General features: G+C 40.5%; 1 protein-coding gene and 1 long non-coding RNA gene across 2 annotated transcripts in view; both read right to left on the minus strand.

Annotated features, from left to right (window-relative positions):
* Positions 1-19,498, minus strand: part of LOC135076849 (tripeptidyl-peptidase 2) — a 60,002-nt gene that overhangs the window by 10,674 nt on the left and 29,830 nt on the right. Inside the window, exons 15-22 of the mRNA XM_063971319.1 lie at positions 17,560-17,738; positions 14,972-15,189; positions 12,046-12,157; positions 10,158-10,280; positions 6,104-6,259; positions 4,883-4,971; positions 2,942-3,089; positions 718-790 (exon numbers count right to left, since the gene is read on the minus strand). Of these exons, the coding sequence (XP_063827389.1) occupies positions 718-790; positions 2,942-3,089; positions 4,883-4,971; positions 6,104-6,259; positions 10,158-10,280; positions 12,046-12,157; positions 14,972-15,189; positions 17,560-17,738 (1,098 nt within the window). The remainder of the gene's footprint in view (positions 1-717; positions 791-2,941; positions 3,090-4,882; positions 4,972-6,103; positions 6,260-10,157; positions 10,281-12,045; positions 12,158-14,971; positions 15,190-17,559; positions 17,739-19,498) is intronic.
* Positions 1,743-2,425, minus strand: LOC135074650 (uncharacterized). Its single transcript, XR_010257869.1, has 2 exons — positions 2,201-2,425; positions 1,743-2,025 (listed from the first exon to the last, which is right to left on the minus strand). It is a non-coding gene; the product is annotated as an uncharacterized LOC135074650 (long non-coding RNA).

Genomic DNA, 19,498 nt, shown 5'->3' on the forward strand with positions numbered 1-19,498 from the left:
TTTCACCGTGATAGCGTTTTTTGTTGTAGCGTGTAATATCGGTAGTATATTTAGTTACTAGCATAATTTTTTAACAGATTTTTACAACAGTAGCAAATTTTGATGTAGCATGTATTATCAATAGCCTATTTATTAAGCCGCATATATTTTGAATAGAATCTACTACGAATTTTTTAGATAATTGTAATTAGCGATCAAAAATTATAGTACAAGAATAAAAATCTATTCAGAAAATTTGATATCGCGGCGAAATACGAATAGGTGAAAAGCTACAAGGATTTTTTGATTTCGAGGTATACGACTAACAAACGGAATTAAAACTACCGTTCGATCGTTCGTTTCAGCCAAATGACGTACACTGCTGGACAAAAGCGTCTAGGCGCAGACCACCGATTTTTAGTTGGCCGATAGTTGAACCCGATTCTAATTTGTATGAAGAGTCGGCCGATACCAAATCGGTGTAATGTGTGCACTTCCATACATGCCCATACTGATTAACTGCCCGAATAAACTATCGGCCGACAAAAAATTGATGGTAGGCTTAGCCTAACGCCCGTATTCACAAACATCACTATGAGGTCTCACAGTGCGCGTAGACGCACAGGGTGACACACGAATCAATCACAGAGCTCTACTCAACGCTGTGCGTTCGATTTGCTGCTTCACTTAAGCAAGCACCGTTTGTGAATACAGGCGTTAATCTATTCTAAATCTCACCCAGCTTGGCCAGCCAGTTGGTGGTGAGCTCCTTGTAGGCGTCCATATAGTCGTCGTGCGGCTTGCTCTTGTCCTGTACAATCAAAAAATTATTTATTAGAATTAAAACGAACTATTCATAGGTGTTACGTACAAAATAAAGATCTTTTTCAAAAAATAGTCTTGTCTAACTTCAATAAGCATACGAACTGTTGTTAACCAATATTTAGCTTTCACCAGTTGGCACCGCTGTCTTCGCCACTAACAAGTGACGGTGGCCTCACTCTAAGGCTGCTCCCTCGGCTCACGTCATAAAATCTTATCGATAATTTAAGACGTCAAAATGTATAGGCCCTATCACGTACTATCGGCAACAGTGTTAACTGCCCATTGCCAGTCATGTCATCTCGTTCTATCGCAAAGAATCGCCATTTGATTAGAGCGAGAGCAAAAAAGGAAATGGATAGTTAACAGTGTGGCCGTTTGTACAATCGATAAAATGGCGCGATAAAAGCTACTCACGGCACGCATCCTAGGCCTACATGTCTGCACTGACCCCAAATCAATTGGGTATTTGCCACCACTCCCCAATAATTCTAAAGCACAACTTTTTTAAGAAGGCACTTCATTCTGGTCTTAAAAACTTAATTTTAAATTACCTGTAAGTTAAGATTTTTGATTTAAAGGTTGCTTTGTAATTGAAAAAAGGAGTTTAATTGACTTGATAAAATAATGACGTCACTGGCTAGTATTGCCATATAAAAACTATGGAAGAATCTCGTTTTTACAGTTTTAAAAAGTACGTCAATTGATTGGTGGTGGCAAATACCCTGTTGCACAATTATTTGATATTCGCTGGGTGCGAAGTACTAGGTGGGGGTAACATAATCTATCGCAGCGCTCATGGTGGTCAAAAGTAGAAATAATGTAAGCTCTGCCATCAGACGTATCTGTCAATGGCAAAGCGATTCTACATAATACATTTTTATATCATTAATTAATCGCATGAAAAGGGTCCTACTGGGAACTTAAATAAAAGAGTGGACTGTATTTCGATAGGGCTGGTTTAATAGCCGTTTACAATTTGGAAATAACTAGACTATACAACGTGGTAGTACAAAAATGAGTCACAGTAGTTGTTGTGCACAGATGTTTGCCTTATGATGAGAGCGTGAATTATTGAACTCTGTCCTTGTTTTGTTCTGAATTCTTCTACATCTCGGACTTGTCCAGCCAATACCAACAACTTTCCTTTAAATACGGTTTGTGGTTGGAATTTGATATTGTAACACTCACAAACCCGGTCTTCAAAACAATACTCATTTCGATCTGAAAACGATATTTAATTTATTACTAGCGATACAGGAACATTTAAATATATTTACTGTTATATAATGAAACCGTTAAAGTAGCTTTTTCTTTTTGTTTTACTGTAAAACTACAACTATAAATGAAGTAAACAAACCCTGACACAATCAAAATTAAACACATTTTTTGGACTTACCTCATTTGATTTGAATGACCAAAATGATTTCAAAACCTTTTTTCCACCCAAATCGTGGTATCACAACAATTTATTAGTCGAAAATATTTGTTATTTTTTCATTTCGATATTTTTTCATACAAATATACGACCTAAATGTCAATGTGACAGAGCCCTCAAAGTTGTGGACGCTAGTTGGCGCTGTAATCGTGCACAGAGCCAATAGTGATTCGAAGTGCTACCACAGAATAATAATAAGTACTACGTACAGAAGTTTTACTTCGCGAAGGTATTTAAAAAAAATGTATGCTCAATGTCATTAACAATATGGTGTAATTTAGCCTGTCTCAAGAGTCAAGCACCATTTTGTTGACAAACGTCAGTGATCGGCACTGCGCCGAAGCTATAGGGCTGACTTCGGTAAAATGATGTGACGTGAGGTGCCAAACTGCGGAAATGACGGAGGAAATACATGATTTAGCATGAATTATCATGAATAATATTAACTACCTATTTACCTCTCAAGTGTCTTGAGGCAACTTAAAAAAGTACATTCTGTGTTTATATTATTATTTAGGCAGTTAAATACTGCACAGTATTTAGTACCCCATTTCTTTATCTTCCATCATACACAAGAATACGCGTGCGTGAGTCAATGTTCGCTCGTATGTGAGGCCTTGTCGAATAGTATCCTGTAGGTGGGCCATCGTGCGTGTTTTGTTTTCGATGTAAACTCGCGAAGATGTACAGGCCTGGTGTTACCTTGTCCTTTGCCTGGGACGGACGCTTAGGCGGCTCGCACACTACGTACTGCAGCGCGTACGTGTCCACCTTGCGGCCGTGCTCGTCCTTCACGAAGGTCACGGTGCCCGTCAGCGAGTGGCCTATCGTCAGGTTGGACCGGCTGATTCTGGAGGACATACAATATGAAGGTATACCGGTTAACAATATATTGTTTTACTTTCATATCGGAGACTCAAAATTAAGGTACACACGGCCACACTGTTAACTATCCATTACCGTTTTTGCTCTCGCTCTAATGAAATGGCGATTCTTTGCAATAGAACGAGATGACATGACTGGCAATGGGCAGTTAACACTGTTGCCGATAGTACATGGTAGCAATCCTGTCAGTAATAATAATAGGAATGATGACTGGGTAATAAAATCCAAATTCTATTTAGTCCGTCAGACAGATAATTAAAAAAATTTGGACACATATTTTTGAATTTTTTTCATAATCGAATAATTACAGTTTTATATTGAGTTGAAATGTCGCGTGACGTCACTTTTGAGTAAAAATTCTACTCAAGCGTGACGTAACGCGCCATTTCAACTCGATGTAGCACTGTTATTATTTAATTATGAAAGAATTTAAAAAATAGGAGTCTAATATTTTCTTATTATCTGTCTGACGGACAAATAATTGAAATTTTGTCATCTAGCCTATTATGAAGATTTGTAGACTGAGTCAGGAAGAGGGTTTGCTGGAAAGTTCAGCAATTGATTGACTCTCGAAGACAACATAACACAGGACATGAGGACATGTAGCTCCAGCCAAACAAGTGGCTTATTGTTTTCGAACAGATTGCTATAGGGCAGAAAATACATTAAAAAAAACAATGAACCATAGATGGCGCTACATCTGTGCGTGCTGCTTTTTATCAATTGGTCCGCACTCGGCGGCCATTACAATTAAAAATACTGTACCTACTGCGTGTGAAAATACAAATACTATAGTCCATTCAGCGTAAGAAAGTGATTATAACAGTTCTATTTAGTGAGGCGCTCCTTTCAAACCTAATCGATATTTTTTAGAATCGAGAATATTTTCTTAAGAAATCTCATCGACCTTTTTATTTTTGATTTTTAATGTTGATCAAAATTATATCTACCAATTTTAATTATATGGATATGGAATAAACGTTAGTACACAATAAATCACAAAGAATTAAATATTATGCATTTTATTCTATAAAAACAACAAATAACAATAACAAACAACTCGTGGAGAAATCGCATAAAACACAACCGGCCATACAAGGCAGACGCACACGTACTGACTGACCTTTGACCTGCCTGAGAGAATAATTGTGATTCGATGGGGAGATGACCACCATACCAATTATTGATTGCTTGCGATTGTTCATGTCCATCCCTATGAGCAAAAGTTCCGATTAACGCATTATGCAATTCATGTTTTTACTACTCGCACTATTTGAAATTCTTGTTTAGGTTAATTGAGAAAGATTATTAATTGTTATTTTGGAAAGATGGAAACACAAAAAGTTATGATTTTTACAACTTAATATTTTTATTTGTAGAAAGTTGGGTGCATCAAACGAAACGTTTTATTTGTCTCAATCACCATCATACGCTGAATGGACCAACACCAACGTCTCCAGAGTCTTCTTACCAAAAGCTTTTCTTAGATAATCGAGTGATAAATTCCTCTTTGGAATACGGGTTAGTCAATTTGACGTGACACGGACCTATGCTTTAAAGATACGGGTCAAAATGTATGGACCGAAAAGTAGGAAGAGAAGATGATCAAGTTAGTCAATAAATTAACAAAATGAACAAAATTAAGCTAGCAAAGTAACCACCTCTATTTGATGAGTATTAGAGATTAAAGCTAACTTAAGTTTAATGTTTATTTGTAGCCATGTTTATAAAAAAAGTAATGTAGATAAAAATACTTACTTGTCTGCAGGAATCGAGGTGAAATATATGGGCATTATGTTTTCGTGGTTTAGAGACGCAGAGTTGAATTTTTTGCCACCTATCGTTGCCTGAAAAGAACATTTTAAAATTATAACTTCATATTAGATTGTAAATCTGAACAGATGGAGGAGGACTCCAGTTCCAAGCGGCAATTTGGTGTCTTGTTTGTATGTGATCAAAGTGGATTCCAGTTTAATTATTATTTTAGTTTCCTTTGATCACATATTCGATTGGGCAGTGGATTCGACCAAACAAGAATAAATATTAATCTCAGAATTAATGGTCAATTATTCGACATTTTGACATATTTCCCATACTGAAACTGTCAATGAGCCAGTTATACCAGGAGTTATTCTCGGATAAAAGTTTGGTCGAATCGGGCCTAATACGAATAGTGGGGCGCGCTTTCGTAGATGGCACATTAGCAGTATTAGCATTATCTATAACAGGGTTTCCCAATTTTTTTTTGCCAAGGAACCCTAATTGATTATACTTTTCCTAGCGGAACCCCCGTACTACTCCGCCCGCACGCCCTGCCCCTCCCTTGTGCGTAAACAAGTCGGTGCGCGCGAACAACGTCGGTCACGAAACGTGGGATAATATTTTTTACGGAACCCTTGCGGCCTTTCCACGGAACCCCAGGGTTCCGCGGACCACCTTTCGGGAACCGCTGATCTATAATAATCGCTCTGTCGCGGGAAGAACCTGGGTGCGGGGAGCGCAGGACCGGTCGTTATGGAAATCCTTGGGGGAGGCCTTTGTCCAGCAGTGGACGTCATTTGGCTGAACTAACTGTAATAATACTATAATAAATTCTTTATTGAATAACTTATTTGACAGTTTAAACTCTAGGCTAATCTTATGCTACAAAAGGTAAAATTATACATGTGCCTGAACTAGGAATTTTTTTCCTGTATCTCAGGCGAAATAAAGGCTTAACGATACTTTATTTAACTATAATTAGCAAAATACATATTATACATAAACAAACCACTCACATACAAATTATGTTTATACTAAAAATTAAAATCTATACACATTAAGCAAAATCTAAGAATTAAAATCATTTATTATGGTTACATTGTGCTACTTAATATTGCTTACTTAGCGTTTTCTATTACATACGGCATGCAGGTGTCTGCGTCAACAAAAATAATAATTTACGAGTACAATGATGACTATGACTAATTATTGTCGTACCTGGTGCTGCGAGCAGTAGACGTCCAGCGTGATGGGCTGCGCAAGCCTCTGCTGCATGAGCACCGGCAACTCCTGAAGCTTCTCCAGCAGAGCGCGGCTCTCGTGACGCACGTTCAGACGGAGCACGTACTCGCCTTTCTCTAGCTTCACCGAGTACTGGAATAGAAGGTTTGACAATACAGTTGAGAATAAATTACGAAATAAACCGCACCTTCGGCGACGCGAACTTTAAAGATTTTCTTCTGACACAATCATGGTACCACAACAATATTAGTGTTATTTGAAAGCCCAATAAATATCCTTAAAGAAAAATACATTTCATTTCAAAATAAATGATTAACATATACCATAAATGTGACTTGAAAATAGACCTAACTTTGGGCTCACCTCTGGGATCAATAAGACCAATTTTTATGGTTATAAAACCAAATAAAGATCTCACGTGTCCTCTTTAACAGATGGATAGCGATTAATCCCAACTTAAGGGGGTGCAGCGCGGACGAAAAACTACGACTTGATAGCCGAGCTAGCGGTGGCGCAACGAACTAACACGATCGCACACAAACTGCTTTACAGAGTAGAGACAAAAAAGACTCAACACAGAGTAAAAACACGTATTTTCACTAATTTTGCTAAGCAAAAAGTGAATTTATAATTCATAAAGGATGGTTAAATATTTTAATTAGGAAAAAAGGAAGGATTTGATTTTTGTTTGTATTGCTGCAAAAATTCTTACACAATTAGAATCCTATTTTAATTATTTTGATGAACATAGGCGTTAAAAAAGTTTCGTAAAAGAGTATTTTTCCTAGACGTTCAATTCAAATAGGCTGTGTAGCGGCTTTCCATTCTATACATGGCCAAAACGCAAGGGTGTGAAAATAATCGAGTAATAGTTTGGAAATAACTATTTTACTAATCTCTTTCAAACTATTCTCGGCGTCAAATAAATCGCACCTCCCGCGACAAGCACTTTCAATATTGGTACCATTTGACAGCCTAGTTCTAAACTTCATTTCATTTCAAGGAAAGGTTTTTACCCTAAAAATGTGTCTTTAGAAGGATCCAGTGTCTTTTCTTAAAGCGATAGGTAGTTACGCTTGAGCCAACTTTTATGGTTATAAAACTGTTAAATTGGGATTAATTTCTATCCATTTGTTAAAGAGGACACGTGAGATCATTATTTACTTTTATAACCACAAAAATTGGTCTAAGTGGTCCCAAAGGTGAGCCCCAAGTGAGGCCCCGAGTGACCTTATATGCCTGTACCTGTTGTTGTGTTTTTATTTAAGTTTTTTTATTGGACTTTCAAATAACACCAATATTTGTGGGGTACCATGATTGTGCCAGAAGAAAATCTTCAAAGTTATTGTGCGATTTATTTGATGCCTAGTGTATATGAGCAGTACGCAAATACCGCTAAATAGAAATAATGTTATGAATTTATTTATTTAATCCTACCAAATAAATTTATTTTGAAAAACCACGTACTTGCAAGAGTGTTAAAAATCTAGTTTTATATCGATTTGATAAAATAATAAGTAAGTAATAACAAATAAAATTAATCTTAAATGTAATTCCATATTATTATTATATTTTAACGGAATTTTACTGAATAAGTATGAAACTAAATTTTTAACACTCTTGTCAAGTGTAAGAGGTGAATAATAGTTTGGAGCAAAGACGCGAGCATCCACGATACAAATTATACACGATCAGCCCCCCTAGACAATTTGCATTTTTTTTATCGAATTGAAAATCGAATCCGTTTTTGACACTCTTCATACAAAAAAAAAAAGGCTTTTCGACCATTTTTCGACTGGTTTGCGATTATAATGTGCACTATGTCTAGACCCACAGTACCCATCAATTACTTAGTTATTTATAGGTACTAGCTGGCTTAACCCGGGTGGAATTTAGTTTGTCGCTGATCGTCATAAATTATAGCCCATAATATGTTAATCTGGGTTATAAACAATAATACTGTACAGTTTCATTAAAATCCGTTCAGTAGCTTTTGCGTGAAAGAGTAACAAACATCCAGACATCCAAACTTTGGCATTTATAATATTAGTGGGACTATTTTCAAACATTTCTATACTGAAACAAAATATTATGAAAATGACAGAAAATGGAATATGGTAAGTTGTAGGTACGGCAGAGAAAGGTTGCAAGGGTTTTCTAGCCATAATATCTAAAATAAGTAAAATATTTTTCGTAACAATCGAAGTCATAACAAAAGAGATACTATTTGCACGCTCTGCTGTCTACACTACTCTGTAAAGGATTGACAAACACACATTTGACACTTGACAGCTACGATAAAGCAAAACGCCTGTTGATTTCTTCACGGCAAAGTTTTTTTTTGGGAAATCAAAAATTCTCAATATTAATGCATTAATACCAAAAACGAAAAAGGGGGCGACCTTCAAAATATTAATTTGAACATTTCCATATAAGAATTATTGCTTCATACGTTAAATTAACAAAGTTCTCGAAGAAATAAATTTTCCATATGTCTCCATTTTAAATGTTGTTTATCAATTTTTTACGTATTTATTTAAAATTTCGAAAAGGCGGCGACCTAGAGCAAGGATTGAGCTACCCTAAACAAGTTCATTTGATGAATTTAAGTCACTAATCGCAGAGCACTCGTGATTTAAAAATATGTCAATTTTAAAGATTCTGTGCAGGACCCCCTTAACAGTTTTAGTCATAAAAAATGGCTATAGCGTAACTACCTATTTTTTGAAGAAGTGACTGGATCCTTGTAAAGACGCATTTTTGGAGTAAAAACCTTTCCTTTAATGAAATGAAGTTTAGAACTAGGCTTTCAAATGGTACCAACGTTGGTGGGAAGTGGGGATGCATACGTTTGATAAGTGCTTGTCGCGGGAGGTGCGATTTATTTGATGCCGAGTGTAGCTCGTATTAAGCCTTGATCACACGTACCGAGCAAACGGGCGAGACAGTGCTCTCGGCCGAGTACACGGTGTGTATGAACATTTCGCCGAGTGCTCGAGTATGTGACTCGCTCAACCAACTGTCTCGACCGAGTAAACATTTTACTGTCCCGCCCGTTTACTCGGTACGTGTGATCAAGGCTTTAGAGCGGTTTATCGTATTATCGTATTAGGCCTCCCACTAGGTGGACCGACGATCTTTGTGGAAATCCTTGGGAGAGGCCTTTGTCCAGCAGTGGACGTCTTTCGGCTGAAACGAACGAACGAACGAGAGCGTTTTCGCACCAAGTCCGATACAAATCGGTGAAAGCAAGCCCCAGCGTGGTCGTAGAACATTAAAATTTGTAAAACAGTTTAGATCCTATTTCTATCATCCGAATTCTTTTTAGATTCGTATTTTGACGGATTTGGTTCGGGCGTAATGCGGAACCGCTTATTACATATGATGTTAAAATTTTTAGTTTAGTGACGTCGTCTGTACTGTAATGTTATTTCCAGTTTTGATAAAAAATCATCGTCCGTGCATCTATTACATCAATGTATCCCTAGTCCTACTAATATTTTCAATGCGAAAGTCTCAAAAAACTAAACAAAACTCGCTCTGTGTGTCGCTTTCACGCCTAGACCACTGAACCGATTTTGATATAATTTGACATGAATTTTGATGAAGTTTGAGTGCCGGGAAAGGACATTAGTTTTTATTCCGGTTTTCAAAAACAATTCGGTGTAAAAAAAAAAATATTAAAACAAAAGAAATGCACACATAAATCTCAAAGTTAGAGCAACGTGGGAAGATAAGTAGGTAATTGTATTCTAATAAAGACTTCAAAGCTCCATTGTATAAAGTACACGCACTCACTACACCATCAGTAACCATAATATGACTATCTAGAAACTAATAGGACAGGCAATGAGGGCTATCGTTTTAGCGCTCACCAGTTGGCGCCACTGTAGAGTAAGGTCCTGTCAATCGCCAGGGGTGCCAACTGTTAAGTATAAAAACGATAGCCCTCATTAAACCAAAACCAAATCCAAATTTCAATTCGGAAAGATTTTCATACAAGAATTTTTTTATTTATTTCAGGGCTGACCTTGGAGGGGTATGCGTCGCCGACGGCCATAAGCTGCTTGGCGCTGTTGTACAGCATCCACATCTGCGCCTCGAACTCCGACTCGTACAGCATGTCGCACAGCAGAGACACGATCGGCGACACCTGACAACGAAGTAGAACAAAATAAATAATAATAAATATCCTTGGGCATTTTACACTGCGCCGGTAGCCCCAAACTAAGCAAAGCTTATACTATGGGTACTAGACAACGGATATAAACATACTTAAATATTTTTTCTGTAAATACATACATATTAGACATAGAAAACACCCAGACCCGTCACAGAAATTAAAATTCATCATTTCTGCCCGGCTGAGAATCGAACCCGGAACCTCTCAGCATAGTAGTCCGTTCTAAACCACTACAAATACATGAATAAATTGTTTTTACCTTTGATTTTATTTTTTATTTTTTAATTATGTGGTTAAAAATTTTAACGAATTTAACGGAAATACACTACGTTCCATCAAAAAAAAACAATGAGGGTTAACATATTTGCGTTTACTAATTGGCGCCACTAAAGTGCAAGGTCTTAAGATTCAGTCAAACCAACGCGATCACACGCGATCAGCCGGCGTGTAACGATGGCGATTAGACTTAAATGCATTGATCGCGATCGCTGCGCGCCGGCTGATCGCGTGTGATCGCGTTGGTTTGGCTAAACCTTTATTACTTGCAAAAGCGTAAGACAGTAACGCCAACCGGTAAGCGACAGAAGGACTACAGCATTTGCTTTCTCACAAATGGCGCCACTGTATAATAAGTAATTCACCAGTGGCGCCAACTAGTGAGCGCAAATGCCGTTTTTCTCATAACTTAATAATTAAAGTTCCTATAACACAACATAAATAATTAAATTAAAATGATAGACTTAATATGAACGGACAATGGATATCATGTTAAGGTTATGCTTCATGGTTAACTTCCTGCCAGGCATAATCATACACCTTAAGGGTAGCCTTACGCCACGTATAGCGTTTGATAGGAGACCGTAGGGTCTCCTAGTTGACACTGCGTACGGCGTCAGTAAAATTTTTCTATGGACGCCATACGCCAATTTCAACAGACGAAGGAGACCATAACAATACATCTTTATGGTAAGCATTGTGACGCAGTCTAAAGCGTGACGCTGTAGGCGGTCTACGGCGTTTATAGGAGACCTTCTCCTTGATTATAGAAATAACATAAGTATAACTGAACTGAAGCGTATGTCGGTACAACCTTAGCATTAAACGGGTCTTTAAGGAAATGTATGTACAACAATGCAATGTAAGCAATGTAAAATGTTAAAGTTGTTAAATAAACTTTTATTATTTATTATTATTATTATGTCTTTATTTATATTTCCTTCTATTATTTATTTTTTGTAATTTAAATAATTTTAAATATTTCTTTTACAATGTAAATTACAAAAAATATAATAAAATTACATTATAAAAAAAAAACTTAAAACTAGTATATCCGCCGGCAGCGGAGCGGGCCCATTATTATTATCATTTTTGTCTTTTGGACTCTCGGAACTTGTTCCGGTGTTGAAAAAGAAGACCTCACGGGTTGTTAACCAAGTGATGGTCCTCTTGTAGGAATCGCCGTACAATTCGGCACGTATTGAGGATTGCAGCTTTCTGCATATTATAAAAGGTACTCGTCGGCAAGTCTAATGCGTTTAAACTATTTTTTAGTTGGTTTGGTATAACTCCCGTGCTAGAGAGCACAAGCGGTATAATCATTACTCTATTTTAGTTGCATAATCTCATGATTTCCTGCTTTAAATCCGTATATTTTTTGTAACTTTTTCCGAAATTGTTTTGTGAATATTGTGACTGTTAGGGATTGCAATGTCTATTATTATTATTTAAGACTGACCTCTGCCGCCTTAGGCACGTGGAAGTTGTATGTGTTGATGAGCTGGTATATCTGGCGGCTGGGCGGGATCACGTCCCGCGCCGTCAGCGGGGTGATTTTTGACTCTGCTGGCCTGTTAAAATTAAAATTAGAATAAGAATAAAAACTGTTACGGTACAAAAACTTAGCCTAGATTCGTATAATAGGGCCAGTGTGATCCAGAAGATAATGGGATCTCTCCTACTCTTCCCATGAGTACTGTAAAGGAGTTTAAGGGATTAAGGAGCAAACACCAGACTATCCTTCACTAGCCCGTTTAGTTAGCATATAATTTTTAACCAAAAGACGACAAAGGTCTCCCCTAAAGTATTTCTATTTTCCATAACGACCATTACAGATCGTCGGTCCTCGGAGTGGGAGGCCTACCTACACTTCGTTTTCCAATCGGTAGTGCTGCTTGAAGAGCTTTTCTGCGCCGACGTCGGATCTAAACATGCATGCCGTCCGCGGCGCTGTATGCTCTTCTATAGTTGAATCTAAACGGCCCAACGATGACAAGTAACAGTATTGTCTACTCTACTATAGTTTGGTCCGTGAGCACGTAGAATTTTGTCCAATGACCCCAAGCTACCTATCCTTATCGCTCGCGCGTAATTATGTTGCTGTCGCGCTCGCACACTCACTGCGGGCGCCCGTCGCACAGTCGCGACAGCAACATAATTACGCGCGAGCGATAAGGATGGGTAGCTTGGGATCATTGGACGGGATTCTACGTGCTCACGGAACAGGCTTTAGTCTGTTTGGACCACAGATTTAAAGGGATATGTGACAAGGGGGCGGGGCTGGTGTCGCAGCAATATCAGGCCTGTTCATCTCCGCAAGTTTACATCGAAAACAAAACACGCACGATGGCCCACCTACAGGATACTATTCGACAAGGCCTCACATACGAGCGAACATTGACTCACGCACGCGTATTCTTGTGTATGATGGAAGTAAATAAAGAAAATGGTGTACTAAATACTGTTCAGTTTTTAACTGCCTAAATAATAATAAAAACACAGAATGTACTTTTTTAAGTTGCCTCAAGACACTGAGAGTAAATAAGTAGTTAATATTATTCATAATAATTCATGCTAAATCATGTATTTCCTCCGCCATTTTCCGCAGTTTGGCACCTCACGTCACATCATTTTACCGAAGTCAGCCCTATAGCTTCGGCGCAGTGCCGATCACTGACGTTTGTCAACAAAATGGTGCTTGACTCTTGAGACAGGCTAAATTACACCATATTGTTAATGACATTGAGCATAATTTTTTTTAAATACCTTCGCGAAGTAAAACTTCTGTACGAAGTACTTATTTATTATTCTGTGGCAATATGCCCAAAAACAGAACACATTGCACGTAACAGCAATGATGACAGCAGCGACGTCATAATTTAAACAAATTACATTGCTTGCGTAGTACTAAAGATTATTCGAACGTTGAGTACTGGTACCGCAGTGGATAATGAGCACATATTTTGATTGCTTTGTGTGTGTGAATTTCTAATGCGACACTGAGTTTCAAACTCAGCGCATTAGTTGGCAATTGGCATCTCTCTACATCTCTATGGTTTGGACTCACCTATAAACCGGCTCAGCATACTTCAGCACGGCATGCGGCTGTAGATCGTGTAGCCGGCGCGCGCGCAGCGTGACCGCTCGCATGCCGTCGGCAGCCGCGAGCACGAGGCGCGGTGTCGATAGCTGGGTCCACATTGGCTCGCGAGACACGCTTGTCATCCTTCTCACTCTACTCTTGAGTGAGCAGGATAACCAGCTTGGCTCGTGAGCCCATGCGCCCGGTGTGGACGCAGCTGATGACGAGCAGTAGTGTAATATATAGCCACGATAGTGAAGTAGTGAACGCGGGTTCGAATCCCACCGCCGCTCGACTATTGTGGTGAGCCCACTCGTAACACAAGCTTAACACGAGGGGCTAACGGGACTATTAGTAATTTGTGCAAAACAAATTGCTAATAATCAAAAAAAAATTATAGGTGCTGGCTAGGTGACTTACCTGCAGACCGGCTCAGCATATTTCAACACAGCATGCGGCTGTAGATCGTGCAAACGGCGCGCGCGCAGCGTGACCGCTCGCATGCCATACGCGGCAGTTACCACGAGGCGCAGTGATGATGACAAGTATGTAGAAGCGTTTACCCTATTACTAAGCCCGGTCTGTGAGCACGTAGAATTTTGTCCAATGACCCCAAGCTACCTATAGATCCTTATCGCTCGCGCGTAATTATGTTGCTGTCGCGCTCGCACACTCACTGCGGGCGCCCGTCGCACGGTCGCGACAGCAATATAACGCGCGAGCGATAAGGATGAGTAGCTTGGGGTCATTGGACGAAATTCTACGTGCTCACAGACCGGGTTTTAGTATCATAGTTACTCACCTATAAACTGGTTCAGCATACTTCAACACCGCATGCGGCTGTAGATCGCGTAGCCGGCGCGCGCGAAGCGTGACCGCTCGCATGCTGTCTAACGCACTGAACGCTTTCCTGTAGTTATGTTCAATGACCAATAGTAGTACAGTAAATACTAGTCTGTTTGGACTCACCTATAAACAGGCTCAGCATACTTCAGCACGGCATGCGGCTGTAGATCGTGTAAGCGGCGCGTGCGCAGCGTGACCGCTCACACGAGGTGCGATTATAATGACGAGTATAGTCTGGTCCATGAGCACGTAGAATTTTGTCCAATGACCCCAAGCTACCTATCCTTATCGCTCGCGCGTAATTATGTTGCTGTCGCGCTCGCACACTCACTGCGGGCGCGTGTCGCACAGTCGCGACAGCAATATAATTACGCGCGAGCAATAAGGATGGGTAGCTTGGGGTCATTGGACGAAATTCTACGTGCTCACGGACTGGGCCTTAGTATAAGTTACTCACCTATAAACCGGCTCAGCATACTTCAGCACGGCATGTGGCTGCAAGTCGTGTAGCCGGCGCGCGCGCAGCGTAACCGCTCGCATGCCGTCGGCGGCCGCGAGCACGAGGCGCGGGCCGCAGTCGGGCTTGACGCCGTGGAACTCCACCTCGTAGGATACGGTCACCTCGCCGATGTTCGCCCAGTACTTCGCGATTGCTATCTCAAGCGGCGCGCCGCCCTGGGAAGAAATAGTCAACTTTTAATGAGGGCTATCGTTTTTATACTTAACAGTTGGCACCCCTGGCGATTGACAGGACCTTACTCTACAGTGGCGCCATCTTGATGAGTGCAAATGCGATAGTCCTCCTACCACTTTAGCGCTCACAAGTTGACGCCACTGTCTTCGCTAGTAGCAAGTGACAGGACCTTACTCTACAGTGGCGCTAACTGGTGAGCGCTAAAACGATAGCCCTCATTGTGTATTTATGAGAGCATGTCGTAAAATCAAAAGAGACTTATTGAAACGCATGCAATAAAATAATTTAAATTTAAATTATCGTATGGCGTCCTCTGAGATAAATCGGTACCAATTTCAAGCGAGGGAGCGTATTATTATAAGGAAATTCATCAAACTACGCTGCGTGAGCTGAATCGCCTATCTATAACATCATGCGCAGGAAATCCTACCTGTGGAGACCCAGACTGTTGTAACAGACTATTTGACACCATTCCCCAATAATTCGTTCTCACGACTTTTTTTAAAGACACTTCATTCTGGTCTTAAAAACTGTAAATTAAGATTTTTCATTGTAATTGAAAAAAGTAGTTTAATTGAGTTGCCAAAATAGTGGCGTCACTTGCTTGTATTGCCATACAAAATCTATGGGAGAATTGGGAGGGTCTCGTTTTGACAGTTTTAAAACGTCAATTGATTGATGGTGTAAATAGTCTATTTTACAGGTTTACGTCAAGATTGACTTTTAGCAAAACTAAAGCCTGGTCCGTGAGCACGTATAATTTTGTCCAACGACCCCAAGCTACCCATCCTTATCGCTCGCGCGTTTATACATGTCACCGTAAGATTACAAACATCGTTCGATTACAATCTATCTCGTGAGATTGTAAACTGTCGAAAAATTGTGAACCGTAACATATGATTGCAATTTAACGCATTATTTTTCGCTATATTGTAATCTATCGATGTGAAACTGTAAAATTACAATCTGTCCCGCGTCAAATTGTCAACTGTCCGAAAGCTCTTCCTGATTGGTCGATCTTATTGTAAGAGCGACCAATCACGACCAGCCGTTCTTTGTCCCCACAGAGTTAGAAATGAAATAGAGGTGTTAGTTAAATAAAATAAATACACTTCAAAAACTTTTATTAAAAAATTTTTGTCGTGTAACAAAAAATAAAATGAAACACAAAAACGGTTATTTTGTCCTCAAACACGAACTAAAATTGGGAAATTATAAAAAAAAAAAAACTTATAAAAAATCAATCATTTTGTCGTCTAACACAAATTAAAATACCTTGAGATTTAATTAAGCTGTACCTACTCATCTAACAATTTTATTATACTTTATATTCTTTGATTTGTCCATTCTAATTTTTTACTATTTTCATTATGCCCACTGTAATATTTTTGTAACTCTATGGTAAATTCGTTCGGATTAACAATACCTGTTTTTTCAGAGGTATTTTGTTGACCAGGCTCAATATCCGACATGGCAAATAGTATTCAATGAGATCACTTAAGTTCACACGCATACAAATACTAAAACACGAAAAATTTATGTAATTTACGTTATGTTCTGAAACTAGCACTAATTCGTTGGTTTATCACAGATTCTTTTACGTCCACAATAATTTTACATAACTAATTCTATAGATTTGTTATTTTTAACACGAAATTAATTTATAATCACAAAAACAATAGTTTACATTTAACAACAAACCAAATAACAAACAAATATGGCGAGTGCCGGGAGGCACATAACGTTCAACCAATCAGCGCCTGAGATCACAATTTGACCGCTTCCCATCGATAGATTACTATAAAGCGAAAAATAATGCGTTAAATTGCAATCATATGTTACGGTTCACAATTTTTCGACAGTTTACAATCTCACGAGATAGATTGTAATCAAACGATGTTTATAATCTTACGGTGACATACATATTGCTGTCGCGACTGTGCGACGGGCGCCCGCAGTGAGTGTGCGAGCGCGACAGCAACATAATTACGCGCGAGCGATAAAGATGGGTAGTTTGGGGTCATTGGACAAAATTTTACGTGCTCACATTATGTGAGAGGTGATAATCGCGTCAACCCGCATGAAGTTTGGTGAATAAAATAAATGGTAGAACGACTACCATTGCTACAGATAGTGCCACCCACGAAGACGCGCCCAACCAATTTTTGGTTGAGGGAAGCGTGATGTGCGGGGAGTTTGATCCGAGCAATCCGAGAGACATTATTGTAGTGTGCGTGTATGGCTTATTCGTGTACGGATTACACTCAAACATTAGCGGAAGAATAGTGGGGCGCGTCTTCATGGATGGCACGGCACGATCTATACCAATGCTAATGACAATGTTAGCTCACCATGACTTGGAAGGGCAGAACGGTGGGCGCGTCGGTGGTAACGTTTAGCATCTTCTGCGTCTCGTGGCAGCGGCAGGACCGTCGCGGCAGTATCTGCATGGCGTGCACGAGGAAGCGGCCCGTCTTGTCCTGCTCCCTGGTCCACATCTTGAGCACACCCCACGTGGCGTCCGGAGGCACTGTGGACACCTTCGGATGCTTACTTTTCAGATACGTCGCATTGTTGGTAAGGAGAGACTGATCAATGAGCATGGTATGTTGAGATTTATTTTAGATCTCAAAATAAAAATACGGCTTTAAGGCCAGACACATAGCTCTTAGAATGATGGGCTTATAGAATTATTCTACAAGCTACATGCCCCGCCCATTACCACTTGTTAGCGCCACCTATTGGTTGAACATGTAATATCACCCATTCTTAAGTTTTGTTTCCACATCATTTCTGACTCTAAGGGGCTTGCCACACTGGCGGATTACAAGCGGTTTCAACGCGGAGCGGCGCGACTTTTTGCAAGCATTTTGTCGACCGCAGTATGCCCGCTGCTCCGCTTGCAATCCGCTAGTGTGGCAAGGCCCTTAGAGTTAGAAATGATGTGGAAACAAAACTTAACAATAATATGTGATACATGTTCAACCAATAGGTGGCGCTAACAAGTGGTAATGGGCGAGGCATATAGCTTGTAAAATGATTCTATAAGCCCATCATTCTAAGAGCTATGTCTGGCCTGGTCGCGGGAAGTGCCTGGATAGGGGGGGGGGGGGGGGGCAGCGGAAGACCGAGTGGAAATCCTTAGGGAATCCTTAGCATGAGGCTTTCATCCTGCACTAGTAACCTGGATGAAACGAGGATATGCTCACCGATCACAAAGTGCCTCTTGATAGCAGCAGGTCGGAACAGCTCGTCAGAGACGGCCAGGTCGGGCGCGGAGGCGGTGTAGCGGAACACTGGACCTTTCTCAGGCCTTTGGTTAAATTTCCAGAACTCTGCGCTAAAAGCCATCTTTCTACAAGCTATGTGCCCCGTCCAGTCTCCAAGATCGCGACTGGCACAGAACCGGCCGGGAACCCTTTTTCAAAGGGTTCCCTTATCCTAATCCTAAGGGTATCCTTGGGGAGGTTGAAACGAGAATATGCTCACCGATCACAAAGTGCCTCTTGATAGCAGCAGGTCTGAAAAGCTCGTCAGAGACGGCCAGGTCGGGCGCGGAGGCGGTGTAACTCAGCGGCTGAGGCTGTAGCACTGTGATGGGTACGCGGAACACTGGGCCTTTCACCGGCCTTTGATCGTCTCCACTCGAGAATTTATCCGCGCCAACGGCCACCATTCTACGAGCTATATGCCCCGCCCAGTGCCTCCCAATCAATCAGTGGACCGACAATCTAGTAAAGGTCACGGGCAACGCAAGACCGGCCGGAAACCCTTTGTCCCTTGTCTTTTGATTGGGAATCCTTAGCAGGAGGTCTTCATCCTGCAATGTTTAGAATGAAACGAGGATATGCTCACCGATCACAAAGTGCCTCTTGATAGCAGCGGGTCTGAACAGCTCATCAGAGACGGCCAGGGGAGGCGGTGGGAGAGGAACACTGGACCTTTCTCTGGCCTTTGATTAAATTTCCAGAACTCTGCGCTAAAAGCCATCTTTCTACAAGCTATGTGCCCCGTCCAGTCTCCAAGATCGCGACTGGCACAGAACCGGCCGGGAACCCTTTTTCAAAGGGTTCCCTTATCCTAATCCTAAGGGTATCCTTGGGGAGGTTGAAACGAGAATATGCTCACCGATCACAAAGTGCCTCTTGATAGCAGCAGGTCTGAAAAGCTCGTCAGAGACGGCCAGGTCGGGCGCGGAGGCGGTGTAACTCAGCGGCTGAGGCTGTAGCACTGTGATGGGTACGCGGAACACTGGGCCTTTCACCGGCCTTTGATCGTCTCCACTCGAGA

The sequence above is a fragment of the Ostrinia nubilalis genome, chromosome 1 (assembly GCF_963855985.1).
Source record: "Ostrinia nubilalis chromosome 1, ilOstNubi1.1, whole genome shotgun sequence".
Lineage (NCBI taxonomy): Eukaryota > Metazoa > Arthropoda > Insecta > Lepidoptera > Crambidae > Ostrinia > Ostrinia nubilalis.